Source organism: Lethenteron reissneri, chromosome 33 (genome assembly GCF_015708825.2).
Source record: "Lethenteron reissneri isolate LAM-NWPU_2019-01 chromosome 33, ASM1570882v1, whole genome shotgun sequence".
NCBI classification, from domain to species: Eukaryota; Metazoa; Chordata; class Hyperoartia; order Petromyzontiformes; family Petromyzontidae; genus Lethenteron; species Lethenteron reissneri.
Window position 1 is genome coordinate 3,090,641 of NC_083811.1, and position 19,380 is coordinate 3,110,020.

Sequence of the window (19,380 nt, forward strand, 5' to 3'; positions counted from 1 at the left end):
AAGGAACAGATTTGTGGAACTCCAAAATCCTCCGGGCTACAGGTAAGGCCCGGAGATGGGAGTTCAGTCAAGTGGATGTGTGAAGCCTACTGGGTTTTCTGCCAAAGTTATCCAAATATTCATCCACCATAATTTGCCAAACATCCAAATGCAAGATTCTCACGAAAATGTTGTGTGCGGTGGTGTATAGTGTGGGTACTCTCACCTCTAACCAAGATGTCTCGCCAGCGTGGAAGAGTAGGCCAAAACAAATCCTCTTTAAGGGCCATCTAGAGCTCCCTCTAGTGGAGGCCCCCTTCCGCCAGCAGTGGTACGAGCGAGCAATTGCAGAGCTGCGCTTTTACCTTTCCATTTCACGTACCGTAAAAGTGTATGCTTTCTCATGCTTCTCAGGTGTTTTCCCTCGGCATTTAGAAACATGCGTTTATAGTATTTGGCGCCCATAAATTTACATGCGATGATAAGCCACTTCGTTGGGGTATCATGTGGCCAGGTCGCTTCTGAAAAAGAGCTATGTAGTAGCTCAGTGAGCCTTACCTGGTAATATAAGAAAAAGTGTTTAAAATTGTTTAAATATATGCATTCTTTATGTATTTGCTTGTAAAAAAAGTAATTATTATGCATATCAAAAGTATTGCAATAGCTGACGGAGCTGAGGCCACAAGAATGACTTTTATTTTGGAGGACAGCAGGTTTTTGAAAGTACTCTCGTGCCCTCGCCATTATTAATTTATATTTCAAAATAATAACAGCTGGGATCAGGGCACTCATTCTATTATGTTATGTTATTAATACATGACAGGGCTTTAAAATGAAGCTCATGCTAGGTTGATTTGACATTTTAATTCACACTGTCCAAACTTTGCAAGCGCTGCGCCGAGTGTGCTGTCTGAGATGAAGACGTCACTTGCCCTACCTTCAAAGTGGAAAGTGACTTTCCAGCATCTTCGAGGTTTTTTGCACATTTAAACCACTTTAAGTCAATCTAGATCTGAAGTTTTCGTGACTGCAATGATCCATACTCTTTGGTTCTTTCGGTAAAGTCACGTAGGTATAAACCTCCCAGATTGCCATCGGATGTTTACGCTCTTTGGATTTTTTCACTTTCAGTGACTAAAACAACTATGGTGCCACTTGGGCAGGGATTGACTTTACCTGCTATGATCAGATCCCCTCAGTATGCCCGATCTTGTCAGATTTCAGAAGCAAAGCTCGGGGTTGAACCTGGTTCGTACTTGGATGGGTGACTACCTCCAGGGCTTGCCAGGTACTGCAGGTTGGACCTGCGAGGTGGCTAGGACATGGCAAGGCTGAGTGTCACCCACTCGTATGCACCTCTGATTAGCACAAAACGGTGAAAAAGAATTTCAACATACGTATGAGTGCTGCGTGTTGTCCGATTTCCTCCCAGTTGAACAAAAATTCATATTCATGGAATTGTCCAAAAATCTGACAGCAGGACCCACCTGAAAAAAGTATTGGGACTCAGAGAGGCTTTTTTGGGTGAATAATTATTCAGACATTTTAGTTCCGATTACAATCGTAACTAATATTACTGTTATAGGCAGTCACTACATTTCTAGCTATGATATTAGCTTAAGCGCTCGGTGGATTGTTAAATTGGAAGACTGTGAAAGATGGAGTTGGCTTGGGGTGACCTTATTGATCATGGCTGATGATGATAGCGACGAATCCCATTTGTATGCATTCAGCCTTTAACTGCTCGTAGAAAGGACACCTTTCAATAGAGGTGACTTTTAAAGGACGCTATACATTGTATGGAAGGATAGGGTAAGATATTTTCGCAGTTCATGAAAGAATGTGGCAGGAAAGCATCGTGGATGCATTCAGGAAGAGGTGGTTGTCATTGATAAGACACGTGTGCAAGGTGGAGGAGTGCAGATGGCCGAGGAAAGTATTTGGAGTGGTTACCAGAGGCTGGTGACCAAGCAGAAGAGAAGACCTAAATCCTGATAAGATGAGATGAGATTGTGAGAGCGGTTGTTGAGCTGAAGATGTCGACTTAACAACTACGGGATCTGACAGAAGAAAGCCAAGGCGAGGAGTGGTGGCATCAATGGCATTGGCCCTCATGACCTCTTCACCTCGACTTGGCCTTTATACGTATTATTTTATACGTGAGTTTAAATATGCACACAACAACAACCGCCATTCGACACTAAGTGGCAGTGATGTTACCACGTGCTTGTGCCAGACTATGTGCACTTGAAGGCCATGTGAAGTGTCGAACGCCGGCTCACAGGAGGTCATGGGACAGACCCAGATGCCATTGGTTGACTGACTAAGATGACTGGCCGATGCCACCACCTACCCCCCCTACTATGCCAACTCCCTGGTTATTCAGATATGCATATGTACATACATACATGCACTTATTGCACGTGTCCTTTCTTCACATTTTTGTTTGCACATCCCACGAATGCAATCAGCATCGTGGCACAGAGTAACCGTGGGTCACGTGACTTCTGGCACACAGGAAGAGTGGCCATTGATTGCCCCTGAAGAAGCACCGTCTCCTCTGTCGACAATCGCAACACACGAACTCTCCCATTTTTGCTCGATGATCAATTCACTCTGGGCCCGTCCACCTCGTGTCCGCCACGATGCTGGGCCGAATTTAATTGCAACCACATTTGTTTTACGTAATTGCTCATTGCTGTTCTTCCGCCCATCATGAATAGGCTCGATTGATGCCACCATTCTCAGTGAACACAAGAACACGTTTTGGACAGGGCTTGAACCCGGGTTTTGGTGGTTGCTGGTTTTGGTGCTCGGCTCCATGAGCGCACCCCGGCCACGTTCATAATAAAAACCCCCCAGTGATTACTCGAGGTTTGCCACAACAATCCTATCTCAACGCGCAGTTGTCTGCAAGCCAGCGGCAATTTTTTCTGAGCTAATAAGACTGCTCAGGATTTCATTCAGCCTCGCAAATAGAATACAAAAAAACACACACACGCGCACCTAGGGGCACCGATACAACTTAAAATTACCCACTGATTAGACTGCGAGAGCGAGCTGCAGGTGGTAGCGTGACAATTCTGGGATGAAAGATTCTGTGGTCCCTCGATACGGAGGCCTTACGCAAATCACGCTTTTTACTCGTTTTTTTAAATGTTGTTTTTTTTTGCCCCTGCTAGGATTTCGGGGGGGGGGCTCATTATCATTTGGTAAATAGCAGTCGCTGGAGGTTTTTGTTTAATTCCATTTCAGTTTTATTTCCTTTCACTGAGCGTGGTTAATGTGTCGGATGGTGATATTTCGTTTGTGTCTAAATACTTGGGGGAATTGCCGTTATGTCTAATGCGCCGCCGAAAATCAATCCTTGACGTAACGATGTGTTGTGCGAAATCCATGCACGTATTGATTGACATATTAACCTTATCAGTGGGAATACCTTTTTAAACAACTGATAATCACAAGAACAACATTAATAATCTCTGCTTGTCCAGGAAATTATGGTTGTGATCGTGATCATTGTTGAATAATAGATACTTTGTAAGATGTAACAAATAATCCCACACCTGAGCTCACACAATTTCCTTTTTTTTCACAAAATGCAAGCGCACGTTTTAATTAAATTTTACTTATTTATGGGGGAAAAATAAACTTAATTAATATATCACATTTCCGTGTAAGTTGTCATCGTTAATGGAACGTGATTTGAAAAATGGCTTAAATTTCCATCCGGCGGTGGGCGCTATACGTTGCTGAACTGACGACTTCACCGAGAGATGCTTGAGATGATTCATTACCTTCACGAGCATGTTCATCACTCGTGATGCCTTGCTTACACAAGCAGATGTCTAAACAACAACAACAACAACATCACCACCAGACCGCAAAATCGAAGGGTGGCTCTGTGATTCTAGAATATCTTGGCATCATACCCACGTGCGATCAATGCCAGGGGAGCGGTGGTGCAGCGGTTTTAGCGCGCTGCCTGCACTACAAACCCAGCGATCCGAGTTCGATTCCCTTGCCAAGGTTTATGTCAAGTGAAATCTGAATTTGTCTTGTCCCTTCATCAACTTGCACTGACCAGGATGGTGAAAGTACGGTCAAAGAACAAGGCCTCAATCGAGCAGTGGCATAACAATGGGCTGTAATATATTCTTATTATTGTCCAGACTTAAACAAATACCAGGCAAACACTGGTAGACTGGAATAGGTGGCATGTCACTAATAGCAACCACGGCCGCGGCGAGAGCTATACTTGATGTGGTGTGCTGGGTAGGGAAATATCTTTTGGGTCGCCAAACGAGACAGACCCAGCTGAAATGAAGTGCGTGGGTCTCTTAAGCGGCTGCCTGAGCATCATAATGATTATAACCCCAGCTCCCTGCTTGCTGCGGTTTTTCGTCAGCACACGGGAACGCATTGTTCTTTTCCCTGCCACGTACATAAATCGTCGCCCGCAAATATATAAATATATGCCAGTCCCACGCTAAAAGATGAACCTTAAACAATGGCGCCTCTTAATCTTTTTTTTTTACGCGCGCGCGCGTGCGTGTCGCCTCCGCCACTTATCTTGCGCGTTACATTTATGCCGTAAAAAAAAATCTCTAATAAAAATCCGCTCGTATTTTTTGTCCCGCCCAGTGGCAATTTTAAGTAATCATGTCCGTCTTTTAAGAGAAAAAAATCTTCAGGTGGATGTAAATAGCGCGCTCAAAGCATTCGTCGTGAAACTACGCGACCGTAAATCTTTGCTTGCAACAAAATGCAGATTCCGCGCGCGCATGTGGGCGGCGCGGTAAACACCACGACATTCTAACTGCTTTGCATGCATCTGTTTATCCAGCGTAAATGACCTTTGAACGCCCGTGGCCTCGAGTCAATCTGGAACGTTCCTGTTACGTGTCCAGGGAAGACGGAGAGAATGAATCACGAGCTCCACGGAGTCTCACAGCGGCTCAGAGATTTGTCCGACGTGCCCCCCCCCCCCCCCCCCCCCCCCCCCCCCCCCCACTGTGAGCACAAATTCGAAAAACCGCCACCTTATTTGCAATCTGACCCCTCACCAGTGACCCCTCTCTCGATCGCTCCAAAGTCTGCCCCCGTGTTCACGAGAGGAACATTTTTTTTTTGCCCAAAGCGAACGTAGCCAGGCGGACGTAGCCCGAGAGGGGAGGGACCGCCGCGCCAAACGTACATACGTTGAACTTCTTTTGCGCCATACGTGGCCGACCGTGCTGGCCACTGTTGGGGCCGCTCCCAGCGTGAATTCTCCTGCGCTTACAGCTCGGGCAGTACGAACCACGCAGCGTCCACTGCGGTGAGATGGTTTCGTCGGATTGTTCTTTGCGGTGTGCAAGAGGGGGAATCTGAGCCATGGGTCGAGATGAGCGTTCGCTGTCATTTAATTGATGGAATTAAAGATTTAATTCAATTCACTAAATGGGGTTCATAGCATTGATAGATATTGTTTTGCGTTATAGTGAATGTGTCATGGGACGTTTTTGCCAGTTTCAAAGTATGAAAAATAATAATAATAGGTTTTACGTTCTCTGGCAATAAAACGGGTGTTAAGATGTTCAAACACAAACTAGATACCTTTTTCAAGGTATCAAGTCTGCATAATACATGCATATATTATGAGAGAATGTTTTGTTTGCATGTTCATCACACGCACGTCTGGTTAATGCAGATATAATTCCTTCTGGTGTTTGAACATCTTGTCGCCTGTTTTATTGGCAGAGAGGCTAAAACCCCATTCTTAGTTTTTCACATATTCAACGTGTTTGTTCGTTTATTCAGAGAGAGATATATTACCAGTGGACTGGTTGTGCAGTAGTTCACCGCCAACGACCGCAGTGACCTGGGCCTTGTTCCCAATCTTCACCAACCGCAAGTAGCTTGCACGCCCCCACGAGGAATTGCGGCAAACGCCGGTGGCAAAAACGACATCTGAACAAGTTTACTGGGGGACTGTGTGTTACGAAGCGTCATTATCAACGTTAGCGTGTGGGAAGCAGGAGACCATTGACGGACATCGTCTTCGGCCGTGCAGTGGCGTCAGGGCGTGCCGGGTGAGCTGGTTGCACTGGCGGAGCCAGTGGGGGGTTAGGTGGCACGTGCCCCCTCCGAATGATCCGATCAAATCCCTAATTTCGATCAAATCATTGGGGTTTATTAGTAATAAATCGGCATTTTGCGAACCCCACTGCCACTGTGCAGCATATTATTATGTGCCAAGGACTCTATTAGATGATATGACAATAGTCTGAGTTCATAATTGGCAATAAGTAACGGCAAAGCGGTTATAAGTGACTCAGAATTGTGCGCAGTTACGCATACAGTACACGACTTCCCTGAAGGCAAACACCTTCAGCGAGCGCAATGCCGATCACATCGCCGCACACGCGTCGAATAAAAAGCAAGGGACAAGTCCTTACTTACTAACAACTCCTCTATCATTTTTCATTGCTGGAGGGGTTGCCCCCCCCCCCTACCTGAAAACCCTGGCTCCGCCATTGGCTGGTTGCCCTGCAAGTGCTGGCGGAGGAGACTTCGAAGGGGTTCTGTGGCAATGCGGGCAGACGTCCACTCGGAGAACATTTATGTATTTATCTGTATATATTTGTATTATATATCTGGTGTTTTGACCTGTGGGAAGTCGCGTGAATTAACGTTCGCTGAACAAAAAATTATATTTTCCGACAAAGAATTGACCGTAACCCCCAACATACATAGGTCGTCTAATCGTGAGCGCTCCTGCCGTTTGTGTCTCCCCGTCGTTCACGCAGCGTCAAAAAAGAAGGGCAAGGAGGGCAAGAGCAAGGGAGGATCGAACTGAACGCCCCCCCCCCCCCCCCCTGCGCCGTGCCCGGCCACGGAACGTCTTCACGGGGGTCAGGCCAACAAGTCCGTCCGCAAAATGTCTGGCCGACACTGGGAGAACAACCACACTAAAGGGGGCCCACGAGCTCGTCGGCAGCATTCGGTGATTAACGCTAGCACATTACACACACACACTGACATGCACGCGCACGCGCGTACGCACGCGCACATACATACGACGATATTTTATTTCGATTTTGTGTTTTTTCCCCCCGTCACGATCAGATCTTTCTCGTTGGTTTTTTTTTCTCGTCCCGAATAATCAACTGTGTAGATTTGCTTTAGTGCGCATGAAGCTGTGTGCATCCGAATGTTACCCCTGATTAAACCTCCTTTCCGTACCGCTAGGAAGTTCGTGATTTAGTTACGAACATTTTATATTTTAAAGGTTTCCCCCCCCCCCTCCTCCCTCGCCCCTATGTTTTTTGCTGCAGTATACGAAAATGTTCTAATTTGATTCATTCGCTAATTGATATTATTACCCAAGTGTATCTCCTGTATTGGGGTTTTTTGTACTCTTTAAATAAAATAAGAATAAAAACATTTAATACACTTTTTAAAATCTTGCTAGAAAACTAAATGTAAAAAAAAAATCAATGTTCAGTTTGTAGCTGAAGATAGAAACACACGGTATCCTTTTGAAGGCATACTTGAAAAGTGCTTTTCTTTAATAGCTGTTGAATACATACGATCTGTTTGCAACTATAATATGCTTCGGCCTCTGTGTATTGCCATTTAATCGACATTAAAATGGTGAAATGTTATAGTCCCCCAAAAAACAAACCCCACCCACTGTTGGTCAGTTTCTCTTTTTTGTTCTTTCACCGAGGTTTCACTGAATTCAGAGTTTCCGCGGTTTTTGTTCTTCCACGAATGCGGATACCCGATGCGCAAACGTAAAACATTTAAAACTCTCCAGGAGTCGTGTGCAACTGTGGTCGTCCAGAACACACCGTACAACGCATAACGATGCAATGCAAAAGGAGACATCACAGCGATACCATCCGCTGCTCCTGACTCGGTTGTCTGCCGGCTTGACCCACCTCAATGTGAACTCGGACTCGTTGCTCTGCACCTACATCAGCAGCAGCCGTACCACGACAAGAATGGGACTGCAATCGCTGTGCCTCACTCAAATGCAGGCTCTCCGCTCTCCAGCTCTATCTCTCTCTCCGATGCATTCTCGAGTCGTGCCGCGCGTTGTTCAGCACGATGTCCGACGTTTTTGCGCGACGTGCTGGGAGCTCCTTCAGAACGACGCGCGCGGTACAACTTGGAAGCCGCGCCTGGCAGCGATACAGCACGGCCGCGAAAACCGACTCGGTGCTATCCGGCCTCCGCTCTCCGTGACTCCCGCCGTCCGTCAGCTACGGCGTCCCGTCAACGCCGCCTATGGATGCACCTGGGCCCGTTTTCCTCTTTAGGCGGCACGGTTCTGCGTGTCGCACACGGGCGGACGAGGACAAAAAAAATCTCACCACCAAACCCCGACTCCCACCCTACCCCCCCCCCATTCTCCCCCACCACAACAGCTGGCATGCCTGCAAGAAAATTAAGAGCCTGGCGTGCATATGTTGTTGTGGTTTTTTTTTAAGATTGTCACATTATTTATTTATAAATGTTCTGCAGCGGTTTTATATAGGTAGTCCCCGAGTTACGACGGTCCTACTTACGATGGGGTCGTCGTAACGCATCTCCGTCGTAAGTAGAGGACTACCTGTGTATATAAAGGGAAGCACACAGCACAGCGGCCCTGGGCCTGGGCACGACGCATCCACAGAACGGGGGGCGAGGACCGCAAACGACGCAGCGGTGCAGCGCCGCAGCGCCGCAGCGTTCGCGTCTCGCGTCGCGCCGGCCACCCTCGTCTTTGTTTATTTGGCAGAGGCGACAATTGCAGGTACACAAAGACAAAGAACCCATCCCCCCCCCCCCCCCGACGTATAGCCTTAACAGACTGTTGGGGCAAGTGCTATTAGCTAGCAGCGCCGATGAAGACCGGCACGGCACACGAGGGGGTGGGTGGCCAGCACCGCGCCCGACCGCCTTTGTCTCCCCAGTGAGCGATGTTTACACACCACACCAGGTACTCATTTCAGACTGAGTCGGCGAGGCCCAGGACCAGTTCAGAAAATCGTCACTGGTGGTTGGCCGTGAGCGGGAATCGAACTTTGGGTCGCCAGGTTCGTAGTAGTGCAGCTCGCTAACCGCTACACTGCCGCTCGGTATATTTGGCAGAGGCGACAATTGCACGCGCACACTCACAGTCTACACCTTTCCCGGAGAGGCAACTTTGAAGTCTAATAGCGTCTAACTAGTGTGTGTGTGTGTGTGTAATATATTTTCACCGTGCGAGCTTTTGTTTATTTCCCAGTGCGAGGATCGAAGCCCCTTGGGGTTCCGCGTGTGAATCGGAGCGCACCAACACAAGCGTCTGTCGTTTTCGGAGCCAGAGAGCCGGGGGCGGGGGGGCAGGGGGGGGGGCGGGGGGGGGCGGGGGGGGGGCGGGGGGGGGCGCGGGGGGGGGATGCAACAACGTTCTTACGGGCGCAATGAAATGTTTATAGGAAAGTCTGAAAATGGATGCGGAGAAGCGTGGTGAAAGGTGCGCGCCTGGAATTACGCTGAGAGAACAGGAGGAGGAAACGGCACAAGGCTCGGAGACCAACAACAAATGGGAGACACGGCATTGAAAATCAAGAAAAGCGAATCGGCTTGGGCAGGACAACATTGCCGGGTGGGGATGATGGTCAATGGACGAGGCTGATGATGGAATGGCAGCCGAAGGAGAGAACGCGTCCAAGCAGATGGTCACCGCGGAGATGGAGCGTGAAATCGCTTCACGCGCAGGTGCAGGAGCGAGACGGATGGTGGCAGGCAATTATGTTTGAAGGTCTTCATCCAGCAGCGGATACAACCTAGCTGATGATGATGACGACGATGCATCTAAATGTGACTGCAAAACCCAAAATGGTGCACGGAAGCAGTGGGAAGGAGCCACTGCTGTCCACAGACGCACGGTGGTCACGTTCACGTTAACGGAGCTTCCCCGAGGCTCGCCGAGAAAAATCAAAATAAATCCGCAAGCCCAGGAGCCCTGGCCGCTGTGTCGGGGGTATTCCTCCTCTCGAGACTTGCCACCCATCCAACTTTGACCCCGGGCAGTCCAGGAATTGGCATTTGTGTCCGGGTGGCAGGAATTGTTTTTTATTATTATTATTAAAATAGTTTAGCTTCAATAATTTTCAGTTTAGGTTTGTACCGAGATCTGGTACCGATATTGTGTTGAATTTTGAACTAAATCGAAATTTATCGGAGAATATTGCACGGTTTTTGATAACAGACCTCGTGCTGACTTTTAAATATGTCCCAGGTTTGGTTTGCAGTGTAGAAGGTGGCAAGCCGACGTTATGACCTGCCCTTATTGGACATCTGTGAAAAAGTGCTTTATAGGTCATCGGATTCCTCCAGTATAAAGACATCGTATGATTCTAACTGCTTCAATGGTTTGGAAACCGCATCACAGCCCAGCGATCTAGGGTCAACAGTCGGTCGTCGATGGAAGGCATCGGTGGAAAGTGATATCTGAAATTGTCCTCCATTGACTCAGGCTTAAATGAGTATCCGGTTCCGTGTGTTGACATCATCACTAGGAAATAAAGTGGTGTCCAATGGATTGTATAAATGAATCGATTTAGATCGATTCTTAAGCTCACAGTACATGCATCAAATTAATCCGATAAGAATTGACTTTTTTCATTTGTATATGGTGCATGTGATGAGGTTCACGTGACCTCCTGCAACTACCAGAATGTAAACAAACCAAAAATCATAATTCTTCACGCGAATCTCAACAATTCATTGAATTGTGAGAGGGGGAAAATTACAACACGTGGTGATGTCGTCACCACCTCGTGTACCATGGCAGCCCCAACAGTGCAGTCTGCAAAGCTCAATGTTATATTTGTGTTTTTTTGCCTCTATTATATTTTTTCAGCAACGGTTGGAGTATTCTCTATCGCAGGGCAAGCTCTCGGTGTGATTGCATATCGCATTCGTAAAAGCTTACACAATCAGGCGGCCGCTCAACGGCAGGTCGCTCTTTATCCTCCACTGACCCTGTAGTCTGTCTGGCTCTCCCTTCCCCCCAGCCAGCCATCAGCGCTGACGACTCCCTTGCCCTAGGTTAATTCTAGATTTGAAGCTTTCGTGACTGCAAGGATTCGCACTCTTAGGTTTGTTCGGTAAAGTCACGTAGGTAACAAATAAATAATAAAAATAATAGAAATAATAATAGAAATAAAATAAATGCTGAAGAGGGCCACTTCAACATTTGTTTCGTGCCGTGGTTGTCCCACCTGATGACGGACGCTTGTGTTGCGCCCGAAAAGTCGTGATTTATTATTTTATTTCTATTATATTTCTGTTATTTTTATTATTATTTAATTTTATTTATTTTTACCTACGTGACTTTACCGAAAAAACCTAAGAATAAGAATAGGTTGTACCCTTTCTGGCGATTAAACAGTTGTGTTCAGATGTTTAAAGACCAAACTGAAACCTTTTGCGAGGAATGATGTCTGCATTAACCACATATGCTTGTGGTGAACATGCAACAACAACAAAACATGCTCTGGTAGTATATGCATTGTTTTTGAAACTGATTGGTCCACACCAGAGACGGCTTTCTTTAGAGCCTAGTCTCAAACAGTGTTAGACCAGAGGACGCCACAAGGAGAACAGCACAAGGACAATGCCACTATCAGGACATTGAGAGCGCGGTGATGAGCAGCAACATCATGGCACCTCTAATCTTATATTTTGATACTGGCAAGAGAGGTCCCATGATCACATGCCCTTTGTTTGAAATCCAGGCTTAAGGACGTCCCTCCTCCTCTTCTAAGACCCACGTCTCTTTCCCTCTTAAACGGCTCCACACAACGTTGCCTCAGGGCGCGGACCCACGTGCCGTCGTCACGTGCCACGTATCGATTTGGCGGTTGCATCTCGACGCCGTGCGAATCCCGATCGCGGTTGTATATTGGTGCCGACGGATTTTGGCTACTCGCGTATTTTTTTGTTTTTATGCGCGTTTATCGCCGCCGCTTGCATCGCGCGAAAGGGGTCGCGCGATGGGGCAATTTGCGATGCGTTCAGCTTCGTGAACCGGTATGGGAACAAAACCCCAAATAACTTCACGAGTCCCCGCTCCCTTCATTGCGGGCAGGAAGGGAGGGGGTGTGTCGATTAACAAGATAATGATTTGTCTTCGAAGCAGCGAACGCAGCAGAAACGAACGCATCCGCTGCCTTTGTAGCGCTCGATAATGAGCTTTAATTATGGGGTTAGAACTGAAATTTATAACATTAAAAAAAACGTTCCCCCAAAAATAACCCTTTGTTGTCGACGATCAAGCAAAGCGTTGGCCTTGATCTGTGTCGGTAACCATCCTTCCTTTCCCAGGAGAGGGAGAGAGAAAAAAAACCCGCCGCATTTTTAATATTTTCTGTTGTGCATCTGTGGGTTTATATATACACACACACACAAATACAAACGCATTCATCCTAAAATCTTTCAAAGGTACTGAAGCATGAAACGAAGCTAATTTTACAGGCAGCAGGCGCTCCGTCGCGAGGTGATGGCTTTCAAACGACAGCGTCGCCCGACGCGCCAGCGCACGAACGGGGGAAGGAACCTGGACCGCGAGCCTCTCCCCGCTCCGCCTCGCCTGGGCCACCGCCCTCATTGTCAGTCCGGGGCGGTGCCACCAGACAAGAGACACGGGTGCACACACGGACGGCGGTGGCGACCAGCACGAGGATGACGGCCCGCGGATGGCGTCTGAAGCTCACACTTCTCTCCTCCGCCGGCGACTTTACGCGAAAAGGGTTATTCATGCCGCGTGCACGACCCCTGTCGTGGCCACTTCAACAGGCGTGGCCGGCCTGTGTTGTTGTTGTTGTTGGGAGTTGTTGATTTTTTTTTAATTATTATTCAGGTATTAGAAATAACATGGGGGGGGGAGCGGTGGCGCAGCGGTTAGCCACGGGCAACATGAGAATGGCGAGTGATATCGGAACCAGTCCTGCCAACCCGCTCTGGCCGGGTTGGTGAAGTATGGTAACAGCAACAACAACAACAACAAAAAACATTGACACATTGTGAGATGGAGGCATTCATCCAAAAGTGCATAGAGAATCAATGGCGTTCACGCTTATTGCAAACCAAAAAAAATAGCAGGTGCTGTAAAATAACGGAATAAGAGCTCAGATCCAGACAGCCACGTTGAATTTAAGGCTTTGCGTGTTGCGGAGCTGCAAATGCAGTTGCCGTGCTGCAAATGCAATGTCCCGAGTTGGATTCCGGGCCACGGCAACCATCAGTGACATATGGAATCAGAGTTCTTCCTGGGCCTCCTCTAATTTAGCTCTGCTTCAAATGATGCATTGTGCAGTGTAAAACATTTAGCACGGGGATACTAGAGGTGGCTGGGCACGGTGTTTACTATGGCCACCCCTGCGTTAATAGGTGCTTGCTGACAGCACTCACCCTACAATATTCTGTGTGCCTATATGGACAGATCCTCGTATGTCCGTGGGTAAATGTTTATGTTTAAATTATTCCCGGTACGTTTCTGTCACGGCCATTTTAATTGGAGAGTGCCTTGATTTTTTTAGGTTTGAAAATACATAACAGTACCAGTCAAATTTTATTCATGGTCACCTAGCAGCGAGGCTGGCCATGAAACACGATCATTATAAGGCTGTGATTGCATGTCTGGATCCGACTGGATTTTTCAACTGGTTCCAGGAGTATCAAGATCAGCTTCTGTGGAGGAGGCTCGTGGGGGACATATTGGGCAGTTGGAGGCAGTCGCCCTTCAACAACAATGGGGGGCAGAGGAGCGACGCTCACAACAATCATAAGAGTGCCAAGCTGATAAACTTCAATTAAGCCAATCTCACTGCACATTTCAATAACACCACATTATATTTACGCATTTAATAGGCGACGTTTTCGGCAACGGCCTTTGTTGTTTTGACCCTCGTTTTTTTATCCACCTAGTTTTTTATAAAACCATTCATAGGATTATAGGAATATTGGGTACAGTAATAATGATTTTTATGGATAGGCAATTCCTTGTACTCTAGTGGTAGTGCCTAACCGCGAAAATCCCGACGGCAAATCATCATCCATGATCAATCCACTGCTGGATGAAGGCCTCCCCAAGCCGCCACCTTTCACGATTCTGCGATGCAAAAAAAAAGAATCGCCACCTGCCCATGTACTGATTTCATAGCCCCATCCCCCCGCGGACAACAGAGTAACCAACTTCCAGAAATGTTCAGGCAGTCGAGTGGGATTAAAAATAAATGTATAAATGGAAATAGATTTTCATTTTTTTAGTTTAGCCAATGCACCTCCGCACAATATATCACGCACATCACTCCGGCAAACCCCGCCACCTGTACCTGTGCAGCTGCTCTCCGTGAAACGAGACCCCTTCTTCTTCCTTCATAAGCGGTCTGCCCATTCCGATAAGCGAGGGGTAATCTTGACAAACATTTGGTCCCGATGTGCCTATTGAATAATTCGCCGACGTGGAAGCCTCTCTCTTCTCGACTTGCATCGAGGAAAGGTCATCAAATGTCGCGGCGTTAGTCAAACAAAGTCCATCGGAGCGCCAATTTTGCAGCCCCCGTGGCATCGAAGAGTGACGGCAAACCGGACGGCTCATCGCGCAACTGCTGCCGGCGGAGGTACCGCCAACAGGATGCGGCTATAGACAGCCTCTCCACGGAATTTTGGCCTACTCTTCCGCGCTGCCGAGTGGAATCGAGCAGGGGGTTTGGAAACCGGCGGCTCTTCAAGGAACTGCCTCGCGACTTTAATTGACGTGACTTGCGGGTCTTCAACTATTGAGTTGGTTGCCGAATTCGCAACAGCAAAAAACTGTCCCCTCTTGTTATTTTAGTTGACGGCTCCTGGACGAGAGCGATGATCGAGGTTGGGCGAGGGGGTCTTTTAGCAAACTGAATATTTGGTGAGGGGGGATGGCGCAAAATGATTTAACGTTATTCCGTCGGCGTAGAATCTCCTCCACCCAGCGCCCCCCACAATCGTCTTCATAAAATGACAATCGCTTTTGATCACGACAAACCCTCCCAACAACTTCCCCCACCCCCCCCCCCCCCCCCCCCCGATGAATCTATACATCTAAACTATTTGGTTCACGCGGTTAACATCAGTGGCGAGCGATACCCGAACCCACCGTGCGTCGGTGAGGCCCCCCGGTCTTCAGCCAGTCTCTTCGCCCTCCTAACGGGGGCATTACCGCCGCTAACTATTTAACGTAAAAAAAACAATATTTCGTAGCCAGCGTTGAGAACAAAAGAACCCGTGCTTGCGGCTTTAAATTATGAAAAAAAAATAAGATGAGGGTTTTACCCTTTCGGCCAATAAAACAGGAGGTCATCTTCTTGGTTCTTTCGGTAAAGTCACGTAGAAGAGAAGTAATAAAATAATTCTCACGACGTTTCGGCCACAACGCAAGCAGCCGTCCTCAGGTGAAGACCAGGTCTGTCGGGGAGACGGCGTCTGGTCTTCACCTGAGGACGGCTGCTTGCGTTGTGGCCGAAACGTTGTGAGAATTATTTTATTATGTTTTATTTTTTATTATTTTATTATTTCCCTTCTACATGACTTTACCGAAAGAACCAAGAAGATGAATCCCTGCAGTCACGAAAGCTTTAAATCGAAAACAGGAGGTGTTAAGATGTCCAAACACCAAATAGAAACATTTTGCAAGGAATTAAGCACTGCGTTAACCACATGTAGTACCTGTGGCGAACACACAAACAAAATATGCTTCGATACTAGCAAAAATGTCCCATTTTGGGGCTTTCAATTGTTCGTTATCCGCGACTCGATGAAGTCACCGACAGGTGACACGTGACAGCCACCGACACACGGCACCCCCGGGGTGTGAGTGATGTTCATTTCGGTTCTTTATAGGAGACGTAAAATATTTCCAATTACGCCAGCACCTTTTTCCACTATCCGGCCATGAACATTTTTAATTGTTGGTGGTTCACGTAGGCAGGGAGGGATGGAGGGGGGGGGGGTCAGCGAGGGAGGGTTGCTGTGTGCCGGGTGGCTGAGTGGTGGCGGAGCGAGAGGCACACACACAACTTTACCGGGAGACGGAAACACGCGAGCACCGTTTCGTTTTTCTTTTTCGCGTGGAGGGGCAGGGGGAGGTGGCGATTAAAATGCGCACGTGTGGCCAGCCGACTTCATTGCCATTGCACAAAGCCCCGCGGCGTCGTAAATCCGGGCAGAACAAACACACGTAAAAAAAAACACACACACAAGTGGGAGTGAATTGATGCACCTTCTGTCGCGTCTCTCGCAAATTTAGTGGGCCTCGGTCGGTCTCGTTCGCCGGGCTCGATATTGTCCACAGACCTGAGCTAACACAGTAACGCGCGTTATAGTCACACCATGACACGAGAGGCGAATGACTTCATTCGCCGATGATGAGTATCATATTTTTTTCCAATATAAAAGCACAGCAATTAGAGCAATTTGGAACTTTATATATTGACCGTGCCATCTATGAATAAATTATATCAATAAACCTCGTTGCAGTAATTATTGGTGCTGAAAATTAATGAAAAAGTAATGTTTTGAGAACCCCCCCCCCCCCAGTTCAGATTTGCATGACATATTGTATCTACAAATATTCAGAGGCACATCCTGCAGCGACTCGTTGCTTGCAGCTGATGATTGAAGTTTATTAAACTCACCCAGCGCCCCCCCCCCCCCCCCACCACAACACCCTTGTCCACACAGCGGTAGAAATGGGTAAGTCCACAGTCGATCGGCAGGTCTCGTAAAGTGTGGGTACTCCCCCCGCCTTCCGGCCTTGAAGAGAAGGCAAAATCACCAGCAGTGGCACGAGCAGGGCTGGAAGATGCTCGCTTCGCTGCGTGCCGTCGCGTGTTGTGCTCAGGACAAAATGTGGCCCACAATCGTTACGTGGCCAAAACCCCCAAAATGTTGTCACGAATTGTGTGCACGTGCAATTTCAACTCGTACCTTCTTCTCTCGGCAGAAGTCGTCGTGGTCGTCGTCTGTGCACCTCCAATGTTGGAGCGAACGGTCATAACCCTGTGGCGTCGTTCGCAAGCGCAGCGGCTCTCATTGTGTGCTTACTCTGCCACAGCGGTCTGCCAAACTCCAGTTCCTCCACGACCAAACCGAGTTGACCATTTTGTCGTTTGCTCCAATACCAAATCTAGTGCCTCCCAGCCAACGCGTCCACGGTGATTGCGAAACACATTCTCCGGGTGTACTTATGTATTCAATCATCGAAGAAAGCCACGCCGAGTCGTGTAACAATTGTTTCAGTAGAGTCCTGCATTGGGTTTTTATTTAAAGATGTTTTCAACCGCTTCACATTGTGGGGAGGAAACTGGATCACTCCGAGAAGACCCATGCCTTGTGCGAGTGGGAAACACTCCGCCACCGTACAGATGGAAACTGATGGCAATTAGACCGCTCGCTGTACCATTGTCTGCGGGCGAGCCATGGTTCGGCGCCTCCTCGACGCGCACGGGAAGGGATTTTCACAACCATCTGTGTGTGATCCACTAACCCTTGATGCTTCCACAGCGCTGGGTTACAGGTGTGCGACACTGCTGTCCGGCCAATTAGAATCGGCCTGTCTATGTCACGTGGGACACATGAACATATATGCAGGAGATGTCGAAATTTGAATGGCCAATATCTTTTCCAGATGCGGATATCGTTTGGCAAGAGAGAAGTGCTTTCAGGGTGTAACAACAACGTGATTGGTATTTGAACAGAGAAGATTGGTAAGGGCGCCACGGTGGCGAGATGTTGATTCCCTCGCCTGGTATACAGGAGGTAGTGGTTTCGATCCCGACCCTGACGCCTGTATATTTGGAGTTTGCATGTTCTCTCGGTGGTCGCGTGGATTTTTATCCGAGTCATCCGGTTTTTCCCTCCACATTTAGGATCAACATGCATTTAAAGTATTTGGCTGCTATAAATTTCCACGCGATAAGCCACTTTGCTAAGCTATAATTTGTGGCCAGGTCGCTTCTGCAAAAGAGATGTATAGCTCAGCGGGGCCTTACCTGGTGGGTCGCGAGGACTGAAGTTTAAGAAACCCGCCACTGACCTGGAGCAGCGGTCGTTAACGAGAAGTTAATTAACTACCGGTGAAGGCACATTCACGTGTTGTGTTATGGATACCAGGCAGATGCCGCACCGCCGCCCCATGGGATATTTTGTGCCACAATCCAGCCTTCATTTGACTCGAAATCCTCCTTCAGGGGGGCTTTTTGTTGTCTTTGTTTTTCCAACGTTAAAGTTGTGCTAAACGGGCCTTGTGTTCATGAGACGATACGTCAGTTCAGAATCCTCACCACATGACCTGCTACAAATAAATGTCACTCGCATGACAGTCAACCCCATTCTTGTTTCATTCTCAGAGCTGAGATTTTGTCAAATAAAATAATGGAAAGTCCCGACATTTAATAAAATGCCATTATTTTTATGCAGCCATGGATAACCAGCCTGAGATGATCAACTCACAATATTTGAGAACCCAGTTTAATCGGCCACCTCTATTGAGATAATAACTTTGAACAGAGTCAGCAGTATTGGGATATTCAATCCAGATCAGTTGTCTTTAATAACCAGCTGAGAGGTAATTGAAACTGCGAGTACTTTTTGCAAACAAGACCTGGGTCAAACGAATGCTGGCCAGCACTGAACTCTGCCAGGGACCATTATATATTCCATAGCACAACCGCTGTTGATAATAATTAATATTCAATCATACTGATACTCGTAAAAACACATTGGAGCGTGAATTTATACGACGATACTGATTTTATTCATTGACTCCATTGGAGGGGAATTTACCGAGTGGACAGACCAGCCCAGGGAGTTGAATCCTCAACCGCCACGATTGCCAGCCAGGCACCCAATCCACAGAGCCACTCGGCCAATGTGACTATCCCACACTGCCCTCTGTCAATGTACTCGAGCGTGAGGGCCTTCCCACGCCATGTTATTGACGGGGTTTGGTTGAAGTTTCGGGTTGTTTTTGTTAAAACCAGGTGAGCTCTCAAGTGGCCAGGGGCAGTCTCCGTTACACGAGCGACTTGGGTCACCGAAATGCCACCTCCTGAGGTGCAGCGAAAACTTGGACATATCATGGGGAAAAATTCCGCACAAAACCAGAAGTGGGGAGAACCGCATGGTAAATGCATCGGTGTTGAGCGGTGTCGCAATATGATATTAATATTGACACAATCGGAATAAAATCTGGCTGTCTTCTGGGAAAACCGGGACGGGTGGCAACCCTAATTTGTTGACCACACCTCACCATTGTGGCGAGTGCGGGTTGGTGAAGGGGGCTCCCACCCGGCGCTGCTTGAGGATATTGCTCGCCCACCCCCCCCCCCCCCCGTGTTAGCC

At 47.9% G+C, this 19,380-nt stretch overlaps 1 protein-coding gene across 1 annotated transcript in view; it reads left to right on the plus strand.

Annotated features, from left to right (window-relative positions):
- The window catches only part of PTN (pleiotrophin), an 87,287-nt gene extending 79,635 nt beyond the window's left edge, over positions 1–7,652 (plus strand). The window contains exon 5 of the mRNA XM_061564300.1: positions 6,771–7,652. Coding sequence (XP_061420284.1) covers positions 6,771–6,820 — 50 coding nt within the window. The 3' untranslated portion in view covers positions 6,821–7,652. The remainder of the gene's footprint in view (positions 1–6,770) is intronic.
- The last annotated feature ends 11,728 nt before the right edge of the window (positions 7,653–19,380 follow it).